Below are 15147 nucleotides of genomic sequence, written 5' to 3' on the forward strand. Positions count from 1 at the left end.
TTGCCTCAGTCTTCTCCAAGAAAGAAAACAATGCCCGACCTGAAGAATATGGAGCAGATGATTCAGCATGGGAAACACAGCCCAGAACAAGTAAGGAGGTAGTACAGGAATACTTGGCTAATTTAGATGTATTCAAGTCTCCAGGGCCAGCATACTGGAGGAGGGCAAATGTTGTCCCTATTTTCAAAAAGGGGGAAAGAGAGGACCCAAACAATTACCGCCCAGTCAGCCTGACATCAATACCAGGAAAGATTCTAGAGCAGCTCATTAAGCAAACGGTCTGTGAGCACCTAGAAAGGAACGCTGTGATAACTAAAAGTCAGCATGGGTTTCTGAAAAATAAGTCATGTCAGACTAACCTGGTCTCATTTTTTCACAGAATTACAAGCCTGGTAGATGAAGGGAATGCTGTGGATATAGCCTATCTTGATTTGAGCAAGGCCTTTGACAAGGTGCCCCATGATATTCTTGTAAAGAAGCTGGTAAAATGTGGGCTAGACAATGCTACCATTCAGTGGATTTGTAACTGGCTGACTGACCGAACCCAAAGGGTGCTCATCAATGGCTCCTCTTCATCCTGGAGAGAAGTGACTAGTGGGGTGCCACAGGGTTCTGTCTTGGGCCCAGTCTTATTCAACATCTTCATCAATGACTTGGATGATGGGCTTGAGGGCATCCTGATCAAGTTTGCAGATGACACCAAATTGGGAGGGGTGGCTAATACCCCAGAGGACAGGGTCACACTTCAAAATGACCTTAACAGATTAGACAACTGGGCCAAAGCAAACAAGATGAATTTTAACAAGGAGAAATGTAAAGTACTACACTTGGGCAAAAAAAAAGAAAGAAAAAAAAAAGAAAGGCACAAATACAGGATGGGTGACACCTGGCTTGAGAGCAGTACATGTGAAAAGGATCTAGGAGTCTTGGTAGAAAACAAACTTGACATGAGTCAACAGTATGATGCAGCAGCTAAAAAAGCCAATGCAATTCTGGGCTGCATCAATAGGAGTATAGTGTCTAGATCAAGGGAAGTAATAGTACCACTATATTCTGCTCTGGTCAGACCTCACCTGGAATACTGTGTCCAGTTCTGGGCACCACAGTTCAAGAAGGATACTGACAAGCTGGAACGTGTCTAGAAGAGGGCAACCAAAATGGTCAAAGGCCTGGAAACAATGCCTTATGAGGAATGGCTTAGGGAGCTGGGTATGTTTAGCCTGGAGAAGGTTAAGGGGTGATATGATAGCCATGTTCAAATATATAAAAGGATGTCATATAGAGGAGGGTGAAAGGTTGTTTTCTGCTGCTCCAGAAAAGCGGACACGGAGCAATGGATTCAAACTACAAGAAAGAAGATTCCACCTAAACATTAGGAAGAACTTCCTGACAGTGAGAGCTGTTCGGCAGTGGAATTTGCTACCAAGGAGTGTGGTGGAGTCTCCTTCTTTGGAGGTCTTTAAGCAGAGGCTTGACAGCCATCTGTCAGGAATGCTTTGATGGTGTTTCCTGCTTGGCAGGGGGTTGGACTGGATGGCCCTTGGGGTCTCTTCCAACTCTATCATTCTATGATTCCTACTTCCCGCTCCCATCTCTCCCTCCCCACTAGAGGCATCACTGCCTTCCTCACTGGATAAAGATGAATTGCTCAGCAGTTAAGGCAGGGGGTCGCAATATCGATAAAACCCTGACAACTCCCTGCCCCCTGACAGGTATTTTAGGTTAATAATTGCCGAAAGAAAAATGGAAATTATTTCTTTTCTTCGGCGATCACTCGTAGCCGAATAAGATTGTCTTCCATGAACACGTTTTTAACAATGAGTCCGTAAGTGAATGGGGAGGCCAATTCTGGATCCACATGTCCTTCCACAGTGGGGACATTGGTTTCTGGGCGGGAGTTGATCACAGTGTGGATTTGCCAAGCGTGCCTTCCTCCTAGCACGTTTCTCCCTTGCGTCCTGAGTTCGAGTGTCTTCAAAGCCCTTGACACCTTTGGTAAATGTATGCTACAACAGCGGCAAGAATTTTAATAGCTCAAAGCTGGAAGACTGGAGAAGTACCATGAAAAGTACAATGGCAAGAAAAACTGATGAACTATGCAGAACTAGCAAAGTTATTGGACAAATTGTGTGAAAAAGACAATAGTGACTTTAAAAAAGAATGGGAACCTTTTGCAATATACTTGCAGAAACAACAAAAAGAAATGGAATTGTTGGCAGGATTTAAATAAACATTTACAACGTGACATTTTATGGTATATAAACAGCCGAATTTATCATTTAATGTAACAAACCAGAAATGGAAGTTGAGGGAAGCCAACAGGGAGGGGGGAAATTGGAAAATGTATGTGTAAGGTTCTCAGTTAGTTGCTCATGAGTAAGCAGCCAGGACTCCGCTGTTTCCTTTAAATATTTTATTGTGTGAACTATGTACAGTGCAGAGCTAAAAAGTTCATGTCTGTATCAACCGGTTCTGACCCCAACAAAAGTTTCGGTATACGAAAACCCCGCCTTCCATCTTTCCTTTTTCACCCCACAATGTCTTTGGGGTGAAGGAAATTGCGTTCCCCCTGTATCGCCCTCGGGACTGTGGGAGTGCTGGGTCTCTCTTGCACCCCCAGAGCCTCTACTCCCTTTCCCCTGTGAACTCTCCCCCTCCTCACTGGACGTCTCGCTGCTCCTTTCACTACCAGAGGAGGAGCTGCTGGCAAGGTGGGACTGGGGCTCTCTGTAGCATCCGGAGAGCCCTTCCACCACCTTCCGCTGCAACGGGGACAATTCCCTGACAGTACATTTGGTAATGGTATTGGATATTTGTTATGAGAGAAGAAATTTAATAAAAAACATTTTTTTAAAAAAAATATTAACCGTGGGCCTTTTTTGTCTCCTTTCGAGAACATGCCTGTTTCAAAGTCCAAATTCAAATCTTTCTTGAAAAACAGGAATGGTCCTACTCATGGTGTTGGCATTGGAGAGTTTCCAATTCGTGCAATGCTAAACACCCAGCGCCCCTGCCCCCGCATTCCATTGTAGCAAGCGGCAGATATCGGATGACCCGCGGGTGAAGGCACACCACCCCAGACATTACCCTCAGATTAACCTTGTTTATTTGCACGATTGGGAAAGCAGCTAAACGCCATAGCGATCACACCAGAAGTCTTATCCAAAGTCTTTTTTTATATTTTCTCTTTAGAGATCCCGCCTTCATTGGTTCCACACATCTTCATTTCCCCCCTTCATAAATAAACAAGATCCCCTCCAGATAATCCAAACAAAATGGGACAGTTTTCTTTTTTAGTGCTTCCATCAATAATCTATAGTTAGTTCCTTTTTTCACTAGTCTTAGGGGGATTTCCTTAACTTCTATGTTCCTCTGTTTGTAGTGATTTCCCATGGAAGATGGAGCAAACTTGTTTCCTTCTGCTCCAGTGGATGGGACCTAAACGAATGGATTCAAGTAACAAGAAAGGAGACACCTAATAAAGATCAGAAATAACTTTCTGATAGTAAGAGCTGACAGTGAAAAGGAACTCCCTTGGAACAGGGTGAACTCTCCTTCATTGGAGCTTTTTAGGAAGAAGTTGGATGGCCATCTGTCATGGATGCTTTAAATGAGAGTTCTGGTTGGGGTTGGACTAGATTCTCAATCTACAGTTTTATTATCCACCCTGCTGTGAGTTCTTAAATTAACTTTTTGACAAGTGAAATTTTATCCACATTCCATGCGCTGATATGCTTTCAACCCTGTATGAATTATTTGGTGGGCCATGAGAATGAACCTTTTCCCACATTCCAAACACTAAGAGGTATTCTATCTTGTATGAATTCTTTGATGGGAAGTGAGATTGGAACTCTGACTGAAGCTTTTCCCACATTCCAAGCACTGATAGGGTTTCTGACCTGTATGAGTTCTTTGATGGGAAGTGAGATGGGCGCTTTGACTGAAGCTTTTCCCACATTCCAAGCACTGATAGGGTTTCTCCCCTGTATGAATTCTTTGATGGAAAGTGAGCTCAGAGCTCTGCCTGAAGCTCTTTCCACATTCTAAGCAGTGATAGGGTTTCTCCCCTGTATGAATTCTTTGATGGAAAGTGAGCTCTGAGCTCTGTCTGAAGCTCTTTCCACATTCCAAGCACTGATAGGGTTTCTCCCCTGTATGAATTCTTTGATGGGAAGTGAGACTATCCTTCCGACTGAAGCTCTTTCCACATTCCAAGCACTGATAGGGTTTCTCCCCTGTATGAATTCTTTGATGGTAATTGAGCTCTGAGCTCTGTCTGAAGCTCTTTCCACATTCCAAGCACTGATAGGGTTTCTCCCCTGTATGAATTCTTTGATGGTAAGTGAGCTCTGATCTCTGTCTGAAGCTCTTTCCACATTCCAAGCACTGATAGGGTTTCTCCCCTGTATGAATTATGTGATGGGAAGTGAGAGAGTCACTCCGACTGAAGATTTTCCCACATTCTAAGCACTGATAGGGTTTCTCCCCTGTATGAATTCTTTGATGGGAAGTGAAATTGGAACTCTGACTGAAGCTTTTCCCACATTCCAAGCACTGATAGGGTTTCTGACCTGTATGAGTTCTTTGATGGGAAGTGAGATGGGTGCTCTGACTGAAGCTCTTTCCACATTCCAAGCACTGATAGGGTTTCTCCCCTGTATGAATTCTTTGATGAGAAGAGAGCGTGGCACTTTGACTGAAGCTCTTCCCACATTCCAAGCACTGATAGGGTTTCTCCCCTGTATGAATTCTTTGATGGGAAATGAGACTATCCTTCCGACTGAAGCTCTTTCCACATTCTCTGCACTGATACAATTTCTCCCTACTCTGTGCTCTTTTGTGTGAAGTGAGGCTATCCCTCCGAACGAAGCTTGTTCTTTGATGGGAGGTGGACTGGGAGCTCTGATCGATGTTCTCTCCACACTCTGAATATTTATCTGACTTCTCCGATAAGTGGATTCTGTTGTGGTCCCCCTTGTTCTTCCCTTCCAATTCATCACCATCTGCAATGAAGAGAGAAGCTAATTAGAGCCTCAGGAAGAAACTGAGCTCCAGATTATTGGCCAAAGTTAATTAATGCTTGTGATAGAGGAAGAACTGAAGAAAGTTAGATATGAGACCTTACTATAGTTTTCACTGCCTTTGTTTGTGTCAGAGATGTTCCCTTTCTGACGGCCAGAGAGGAATCTGAAGGGGAGGGGGCAGAACCAGAGAGTGGCAGAAACCTGATTCCTTCACACACTGAAAGTGAGGTAAACGTATTTCACTCAGGAATGCAGCCTGGCAGTAACACAGAGCGGAGAGAACAGGATGCAACAGAAGAGGGGGAAGGGATTGTAGGACCAGAAACTCCAAAAAGCCAGAGATTGCGTCATTTAGTAGAAAAGCGCATGACAGTGAAAAGGAGGTGGAGACCTTCATGTTTCCACTGGAAAAAGAAGCTAGATCTGACAACTGACTCAGAGAGTGAGGAGTGCATTAATGGAGCTTGGGCTGCTGAGTTCTGTAATTGCTTAATAAATCTGAAGTAATAAAACTGTCGAAGATTGTGTCTTGTGCAGGAGAGGAGGCGGCTCATGAAGGAGGGCCTCAGAAGATGATCGATCTCAGGGTCTGGGTAGGTTCATATGGGAAGAGGCAGTGTAGTGAAGTAGCAAAATCATATTAGTAATCTTTGGTTCTAAACTGCAGTGTATCTTGGGAGTTTGCTAAATTGTAAGCATGCTGGGAAAGGGAGAGCTGTAACTCCTCTGGAATGTAAGTGTCTCTTTAATTGGGGAACATGGGTTTATTGCTTTATTGCTTCTGCCAAGGGAATTGGGGAGTATCACCTGAGTTATGTGCCAGACACAGGAATTTATTGCAGGTGTGTCAAAAGGCTATCCTGTGGGTCTTGGGAACTGAAAGGGAGGAGTCCTTTATCTGATCACTTTGTAACTGCAGCTGCCTAAGTTCTTGATATAAAAAAGACTAATGGGGATTTGCTTTCTATTGGTCATCCACAATTAAAGGTTTATGCTAATTGGTTGATTCCTTGCAATCCAACGAGGGCAGAAAGGTATAATTGTCTTACTGTTTGTGATGTAAATTGCTTCTAATCATCGGGTTATTAGTCAGCTTCTAACCTTCGGGTTACTAGTCAAGGCTCCTGGCCTCCCTGCCTATTCCTGCCTCAAGATCGTATGTCCTTGCCAGATAGGAGAGGAACTTTTTGCTTTTACCTTCTGACTTTGTGAGTATGTTATCTAGCTAGTGATACAAAGTACCTTTTATTTTATATGCTTGTAACCTGATGCTTGAGAACTGTGTAACCTTGATTTAGTTTAAGTTCTTTTAATAAACTTTTAAAGCACGGGTGTCAAACACAAGGCCCGGGGGCCTAATCCGTGCGCGCCTCCCTCCCTCCTGGCACCCGCCCGCACTGGGGAGGGAGGGCGCGCGCGTTCACTGCACGCACGCAAACACACACGCACAGGCGCGCGCACACAGAGTAAATTCCTTCCCCTTCCCCCTGATCACGTGCCCCACTGCTGCCGGGACGGTCACCAGCACCACCCCCTCCCTGCATCTACACACACACACACACACACAGCCATGCAGCTGGCCTCTCTTGTTCCGTCCGCAGCCGGCACAGGCGCTTCCCCTCCGGGAGCCTCGCGGAGAAAGAGGCGCCGCGGCGGGGAGGAAGAGAGAAGTAGCAGCCGGCGCCGATCTCCTCCTCCTGTTTCGCCACCGGCGGAGGATCCTTCTCCTTCCTGCTCCTCTTTCCTGCCGCCACCGCCACCGCCTGGAGGTAGCTTTTCTCCTTGGCGTTGCCGGCCAGCTCTCCTCCCTTTCCCCGTGCGCCGCTCCCTTGGGGGGCCATGGGGCTCCCGTCGCAGGGCTCCCCGCTGAGCTGGGAGAAGACACAGCGCCACGCGGAGCACGTGCGCAAACACGGCATCCTCCAGTTCCTGCACATCTACCGGGCGGTGGGCGAGAGGCACAAGGACGTGCTCAAGTGGGGCGACGAGGTGAGTGAGGGCCGGAGAGATGGAGCTGAAGACCGGATGGATCCAAGAAGCTGCCTTCCTTCCTTTCCTTTCCTTTCCTCTCCTTCCTTCCTTCTTTCTTTTTTCTCTCTCTTCTTTCTTTCGTCCACCCACCATGGCGCGCTTTTGCTGCTGCTGCTTCAACTTCAACTTCAACACAACAACCTTGGGAGGTAGACCGCTGGCGGCCCTGCCCTCGCCCAACACCACTGCACGGTGCACATGTTCATAGCTGTCAACTTTTCCCTTTTCTTGCGAGGAATCCTATTCGGAATAAGGGAATTTCCCTTTAAAAAAGGGAAAAAGTTGACAGCTATGCATGTTGCATGGGGAGCGAGTTTACTGGGCGTCGACGGGGTTTGCCCTGAGGAAAAAGTTTGGGGTTGTTATGGTTGTTATTGTTATTTGTTAAATTTGTTTGCTGCCCTTGGATCTCAGGATAGTTCACGACATGAAAAAGCACAACATACATAATAAAGCAAACCAATAAGACACACACTCACACACACACACACGTGGGTTCCCTTGCACCCCCAATTCTGCTGGTTCACATTCAACCGAGACCATTTTTTGCAGTGTGAAACCTGTGTCACCTTGGAAAGCCACAAGCACATCCGATTTAAAGCTTGTGTCTCACATTCGGTTTCAGAAGTGGTTTAAAAGGCTTGTATAGCATCACTTATGAAAATGCCCTTCAGCTTCCCTCCTGCATGTAACAGATTGCTTTGTGCCTGGGTCTTCTCACATGGTGACTATTCAGTAGGCATGGTGCTTGTTTACTAATTAATGGGTTTGTGTATGCTAGTCCTATCAGAAGGGCCATGATTTACACCAGTGCCACCGTGCTCTCCTTTCACCCCGAGTTAAAATGATTGAAGTAGTGCACGGAGTGGACACATAGTCAGTCCTACAGATAAAACCGGCCCTTTGAGGGTGACCAAACTGCTGATGCGGCCCCCGATGAATTTGAGTTTGACACCCCTGTTTTAAAGGGACGTTTTGTCTGTGTTTTGCTTCCTCTAAGACTGACAGAGCTAAACTGGTGCCTGCTGCTTGGACACACTACTATTGGGATTTTTGTCTGTGACTACTTATTTAGTAGACGGAAAAGTTGTGCAGCCTGGAACGGATGGGGCTTCCCTTTTTCCCTATGCGCAGGGCTGGCAATTGGATATAAAAGGGTGGTGGCAACATACCAAGATTTTGTTTGTGGGGGTTTTGAAAGCAAACCCCTTAACCCAGCATCTGGGGCTCGCGGCTGGTGAGTCGTGTGGTCCCGGTATAGCGGCAACCAGTCGCTACAGGCGGTCCTTGAGGTATTGTGGTCCTGAGCCATTTAAGGCTCTATAGGTCAAAACCAGCACTTTGAATTGGGCCTGGAAACTAATCAGTAGCCAGTGCAGTCAGACTATGATCTGTGTGAGATGCTCAAACCGTCTTGTTCCAGTGAGCAACCAAAGTAGTTAGGCTATCCCTGTCCAGATAGTTGCATAGCTGGGCCACCAGCCAAATGATCCATGAGTACCTCAGGCTACGAACCTGCTCTTTCATAGGAAGTGTAACCCCATCAAGAGCAGGTGACCTCCCAGCCATCTGGAAGCTACTAACATGAGTTTGGCCAAACTGCGAGAGGCAGTGAAGGATAGGCGTGCCTGGCGTGCTCTGGTCCATGGGGTCACGAAGAGTCGGACACGACTGAACAACTGAACAACAACAACAATGCCTCAGTCTTATCTGGATTGAGCTTCAGTTTGTTGGCTCTTATCCAGTCTATTACCAAGACAGGAAACTGGTCCAGCAGTTCCATTGCCTCACCTGCAGATGTAAAGGAGAAAGAGAGCTGAGTTTCACCAGCATACTGCTGACAACGACTGCCAATACATTGCGGTGGCCGGGGCGCTGTGATGTATTCCTAGCTCAAATTGCCTGCAGATGACAAAAGGTTCTCTCCTCCTCCATCTCCATCCCTGCCTCCCCCCACCCCCAAGATAAGCAAGCCCAATACCTCTCCGGCTCCATCCATCCTTGTCCCCATCTCCACTCCCCTGGAACTCACCAGATCTCTCGGAGGTCCCTGGGACAGAATGCTCAGAGGTTGTGGGGTCAACCATCCATCTTCCCCCTTCCATCCTCACTAGCTTTGCAGGATCCATCTCTTTCATCCTTCCTGGGGTGTTGAGGAGCCAAAACAAGCTGCAGGGTCCTGGGAGAGAGGAAGAAGCAAAGGGAGCCTCAGAGGCCCTGCAGGGATTCTCCTGCCCTAGATATTCTCCTGCCCCTGGAGAAGCACAAATAGGGCTATGTGCTTTCATGTACATGCACACTTCTTCAGCATGATGGTCTGCCTTGAATTGGGGACTTTTCGGGGGGTGTTGCTGTATGTGGAAGCAGAGGAGCTAGTGAGGCCACAATTTTGAATAATCTGGAGACTAATACACCACTCCTCCTTAAATATTCCCTGGGCTTATACACCATCTTCGCAAGTCTCCAGTCTCTTTTTTTATACAAGTATTTTTATTGAGTATCCTTTCTGCTTAAATGCCTGAGGGCCCTGTTCCTGCCACTCACCACCTGGCCCAGTGCAGGCCCTGACAGGCCTCATAAGGATGGTTGCCACTGCTGCTGTTGCTGCCCAGGATCACTCAGAACAGCGCAGAGTTCTTTTAAAAATGTTTTTAATTTTTCTTTACCTTTTTCAATTCTTTCTGGCGTGGGGGTGGGATGGATGTTTAGTCAGGTTTGGGAATTTGTTTAATTTTGGTATGTTTGTAACTTTTACTGATTTTGGTTTTTAGTTTTTTTTGTATAGGTTTTATTTTGTTTTTAAGGGGAGGGGTCAGGGCTGCTTGGGAGTGGGTCCCAGCCAACAAAATACCTGGGGCAAGTTCCATGGGGGTGTGCACTGGGACAACCGATCTCAGTGATCACGGGTAGGAGGAGGAGTTACGCTAAAACCAGACCATGTCATTATCAAGGAAGCAGGTTTAGTTGTTGTTTGAGGACTATCCCTGCCTCCGGGTCTGGTCCTGACCGGATGGATACTGGAATCAGCATGACCTGAAGGTGCTGCTGTGCAATGCCAGGTCAATGATTCATAAGACCACTGCCATCCATGGACTTGGCCTGGCATGTGTAACAGAGACTTGGTTGGATGAAGCAGATGGGCTTGTTCTTGCTGCTGCTTGTCCACCAGGTTTGTGGGTGGGGAGGGGGGGTTGCAGTGATTTTTAGGAAGTCATTAGTTTGCACCAGGCGTCCTATTGGGAAGACCCAGTTCTCTGAGCACATGTTCTGGAAGTTGGGCAATAGGGGCAGTACAGGATTCCTTTTGGTGTACCAAACTCCACCTCCCCGCTGCGCCAAGGATTCCCTGCCCGAGCTGCTTCAGGCCGTGGCAGATGTTCTCCTGGAGACACCTAGTTTGGCTGTCCTAGGGGATTTTAACATCCATGCTGACACGACCTTACAAGGGGCCGCTCAGGACTTTGTGGAAAGCATGGCCTCCATGGGGCTGTCCCTGAATAAGTCTGGCCGAACTCATAGCCACAGACATGCCTTAGACCTGGTGTTCACCTCTATGGATGTTGGTGATCTGACACTAAGTAAAAGCAAAACTAAAGAAGTGCCATGGTCAGATCATTTCCTGGTGCAACTGGACTTCTCTGCGACCATTCCCCTCTGCAGGGAGGTAGGACCAATTCGGATGGTCCACCCCTGCCACTTAATGGATCCAAATGGTTTCCAGAGAGTGGTAGGGGATGTTTTATCCCATGTTCATGGCCTTTCAGCAGATTCCCTGGTGGCCTGCTGGAATGTGGAGTTAACCAGGGCTATTGACTATCTGGCTCCAAAGCGCCCTCTCCAATTGCATGGAACCCGGACAGCCCCATGGTTTTCCATGGATCTGAGGGCAATTAAACAATCTCTGAGATGGCCAGAGCGCTGGTGGCGGAAAACTCATTCTGAATTGGACCGGACATGGGTTATCCTATCAAGTGGCGATAGCGACGGCGAAGAAGACCTTCACCACCTCTATTGCATCTGCAGAAAACAGCACAGGATACTCTTTCAGGTGGGTCGCAATTTAGCGGAACCGCCTGTTCCATCACAGGTCTTCCATTCTTGCCTTTCTCTCCTGCACCCCACCCTGTTTCTGTTTTTCCTGGTCATCTTCCCCCCCCCCCCCGCCACATCTCACCATGGCAAACTTTCCTCTCAGGCGCGATTCCCCAACTCCATAGGGTGGATAGGAGGACTTTTGGAAACAGTGGTAGGAAGCGGAGGCTGTGTTTGGTGGTTGCAAATCTTTCGTGTTCTTTCTTGCCTCTGTAAAAAAACAAAAAAACAATCTGAATCAGTATACCCAATCAAACTAGGATTACTGACAGATGGTAATCTTAATTTATAATACACAGTACCCTTTTAAGGTTATGCTTACAATTCTACAAGGCAGGCTTAAGCAGTATGTGGACCGAGAACTCCCAGAAGTGCAAGCTGGATTTCGAAGGGGCAGAGGAATCAGAGACCAAATTGCAAACATGCGCTGGATTATGGAGAAAGCTAGAGAGTTCCAGAAAAACATCTACTTCTGCTTCATTGACTACGCAAAAGCATTTGACTGTGTCGACCACAGCAAACTATGGCAAGTTCTTAAAGAAATGGGAGTGCCGGATCACCTCATTTGTCTCCTGAGAAATCTTTATGTGGGACAAGAAGCTACAGTTAGAACTGGATATGGAACAACTGATTGGTTCAAAATTGGGAAAGGAGTACGACAAGGCTGTATATTGTCTCCCTGCTTATTTAACTTATATGCAGAATTCATCATGCGAAAGGCTGGACTGGATGAATCCCAAACCGGAATTAAGATTGCCAGAAAAAATATCAACAACCTCAGATATGCTGATGACACTACCTTGATGGCAGAAAGTGAGGAGGAATTAAAGAACCTTTTAATGAGGGTGAAAGAGGAGAGCGCAAAATATGGTCTGAAGTTCAACATCAACAAAACTAAGATCATGGCCACTGGTCCCATCACCTCCTGGCAAATAGAAGAGGAAGAAATGGAGGCAGTGAGAGATTTCACTTTCTTGGGTTCCATGATCACTGCAGATGGTGACAGCAGTCACGAAATTAGAAGACGCCTGCTTCTTGGGAGTAAAGCAATGACAAACCTAGACAGCATCTTAAAAAGCAAAGACATCACCTTGCCAACAAAGGTCCGTATAGTTAAAGCTATGGTTTTCCCAGTAGTAATGTACGGAAGTGAGAGCTGGACCATCAAGAAGACTGATCGCCGAAGAATTGATGCTTTTGAATTATGCTGCAGGAGGAGACTCTTGAGAGTCCCATGGACTGCAAGAAGATCAAATCTATCCATTCTCAAAGAAATCAGCCCTGAGTGCTCACTAGAAGGACAGATCCTGAAGTTGAGGCTCCAGTACTTTGGCCACCTCATGAGAAGAGAAGACTCCCTAGAAAAGACCCTGATGTTGGGAAAGATGCAGGGCACAAGGAGAAGGGGACGACAGAGGGATGATGGTTGGACAGTGTTTTCGAAGCTACTAACATGAGTTTGGCCAAACTGCGAGAGGGCAGTGAAGGATAGGCTTGCCTGGCGTGCTCTGGTCCATGGGGTCACGAAGAGTCGGACACGACTGAACGACAACAACAACAACTTGCTGGTGCTTACTGGTGTTACTAGAATTCTTGCTTTGTTGTTGTTCAGTCGTTCAGTCGTGTCTGACTCTTCGTGACCCCATGGACCAGAGCACGCCAGGCACGCCTATCTTTCACAATTCTTACTTTACTGGCTTGCTTTCCTGGTTTTTCAGGCCTCATTTGCTGTTTCCTGTACACAGGCCATTAATGCCTTGCTTGCTGGTCTGTGCTGGTGCTTCACTGGTTTATAGGCTTAGGCCTTCTACTCTCCTGCTGTAGGGGAAAGTGGGGCACGTTGAGCCATTTTTTACTTTAAGCTCTACACACCTCAAAATAATGCACATAACAGAAAACTGAGGCCGGCGTTGCAGGAGCATTTAGAGTACAGGGATCCACGTCCGCTGTTTACGAGCTCCTCCTCCTCCTCTTCCAGTGGGAGCTTGCATGCTTCGCATTCCTCTGGCGGGGACGAAGGCGATGCAGGGGCTCAGAAGGGGCTGAAGAGCCTCGACAACACAGGGAAAGCAGAGATAGAGGTCAGGTTCCCACGCTACGTGGTCGGTCACAGGAGGAAAGAAGGAGGGGTTTCAGGGTTCCGAGGTTTTTCTACTGGAAGAGAAACCGAAAGAGTTCATTCCTGGACACTGATGAGTATGGAGAGGACGCTTGATATTTTGCTTTGCTGTACATAGCTTACACAATAAAGAACTTAGTTTTTAGAAGTTCTTTGCCTTGGACTGTTACTCATGAGCAACCACTAAGCGTCCTTACAGGTACTATTCCAAACAAAATCAAAGGGTTAATGTTTCACATTTGATGGAATAAAATGACAAAAAATCACATTATTTTTTTTCAAAATAATGGATCAATGTGCCCCAGTAGTGGGGCACATTGATCCTTCATTTGGGGCACATTGAGCCATTCCAATTTAAGAGCAAAGAAGGCATTTTTACAACACAGTATAAACTTCCAAAAGAGTTTCAAAAATATCTCAAAGTTCTTAAAAGTCACCCTTCTGAGTAATACCCCTCCTCACTCTCTCACTATATATAAGGTCTGGTGACTTCTGTTTCAGTGTACAGTATCTGAAGAAGTGTGCATGCACACGAAAGCTCATACCAAGAATAAACTTAGTTGGTCTCTAAAGTGCTACTGGAAGGATTTTTTATTTTTTATTTTGTTTTAACTGACACAAAGTGGCAGTTGGTCCTCCCTAGAATGACTGACACCCCACAGTTTCCTCCCTATTTATTCTAAAACCTGCAGCATTTCCAAACAGCCTTATTGCTTCTAAGACACTACGAAGAGGTTCCTCTAAAGATAATACCACATCATCTGCAGAGGCCTTCAGTTGTAGTTTTGTTGCCCCACCCTGACCTCCTTTTATAGCTGGAGTGTATAAACACTAGTGGTGAAAGAGGATATGTCCCCTTCTGTATCTTACATTTTTCTAAAATAGTATTCACATCATGTTTCCCATGTGTTCCGTATAGTGTCTTAATTCCCTTCAGAAAAGTCTCTCCAAATTCCATTGTTTTCTAATCCCTTGAAAGCTCACTCTGGGATCAGAGAGAGAAATGTTTGCAGACCTGCCACCCAGATCCCTCTCCTTCTCCTTCTTGCATTGCCTCATTCCCCTAAGGACAAGATCTTGGGGTCCTCAAAGCGCCTTTCCTTCCTCTCCTCTCCTCTCAAGGAATGCAGCTCCGTTCCTTTGAACCTGGCAAGCCAGCTCAGCCCTCTCGCTCTCTCCTTTTCTCCCCACGGACAGCCCTTACACCTGCCCAGAGAGGCTTCCCTTGAGCCAGGCTCTGGGCTGGAGACCTGAGCTGATCTGGAGGAGGATCTGCCAGGGGGGAAGGAGGGTCTGGCAGAGGCTCCTCCATCAGAACGGGGATTCTGGGCATTCCCTTCCCCCCAGACTCCTCCCTCCCTCCCTCCCTCCCCAAAGAGGAGGAAGCAGCGCCTGGATGCAAAGGAAGAGCAGAGCTGCAGACCTCCTGGAAACTCGTCCCCTCCCTGGCTTGGCAGGGAGGATTGGGGGACAGGACCCTCTTCTCCCAGACTTGGGGGTCTCCCCCTGCCATTCAGAAGCAGAACACGCCCCTGCAGCCCTGGGACCCCCTTGTCCCCCAGGCACCCCAAGGGGGAGACTCACCGGATTCTTCCCAGGAGGGAAACCGAGGCAGCACATGGAGACCAGAGACAAGAGATGCCGGAAGGGGCTGGGCACAGAGGGAGGGGGGTTCTGCTCTGGAGGACCTGCCCCATCTCTCTACTTCCTGTCCTCTCTAGGACTCCAGCTCTGCTCGATTTAACCCTTCGGCAACTGAGTGCAGCCAGCTGCCCGCTCTCCCTCCCTCCCAGAATCCGGATGGTCCAGAGCATGTGCAGAGTTATCCGTGATTCTCGGCTCAGAGGCCATCAAGACAGCAGCCTCGTGCCCTGCCCCCAG

General features: G+C 47.3%; 1 protein-coding gene across 1 annotated transcript; it reads right to left on the reverse strand.

Moving 5' to 3' along the window:
* Positions 1 to 2739: 2739 nt before the first annotated feature.
* On the reverse strand, positions 2740 to 14912 carry LOC117042979 (zinc finger protein OZF-like). Its single transcript, XM_033142603.1, has 4 exons — positions 14851 to 14912; positions 11230 to 11357; positions 9088 to 9234; positions 2740 to 5003 (listed from the first exon to the last, which is right to left on the reverse strand). Exons 3-4 carry the CDS (start codon positions 9191 to 9193, stop codon positions 3811 to 3813), a joined length of 1299 nt encoding a protein of 432 aa, XP_032998494.1. The 5' UTR covers positions 9194 to 9234; positions 11230 to 11357; positions 14851 to 14912; the 3' UTR covers positions 2740 to 3810.
* Positions 14913 to 15147: the final 235 nt, after the last annotated feature.

This window comes from Lacerta agilis, chromosome 2, assembly GCF_009819535.1.
Source record: "Lacerta agilis isolate rLacAgi1 chromosome 2, rLacAgi1.pri, whole genome shotgun sequence".
Taxonomy (NCBI): domain Eukaryota; kingdom Metazoa; phylum Chordata; class Lepidosauria; order Squamata; family Lacertidae; genus Lacerta; species Lacerta agilis.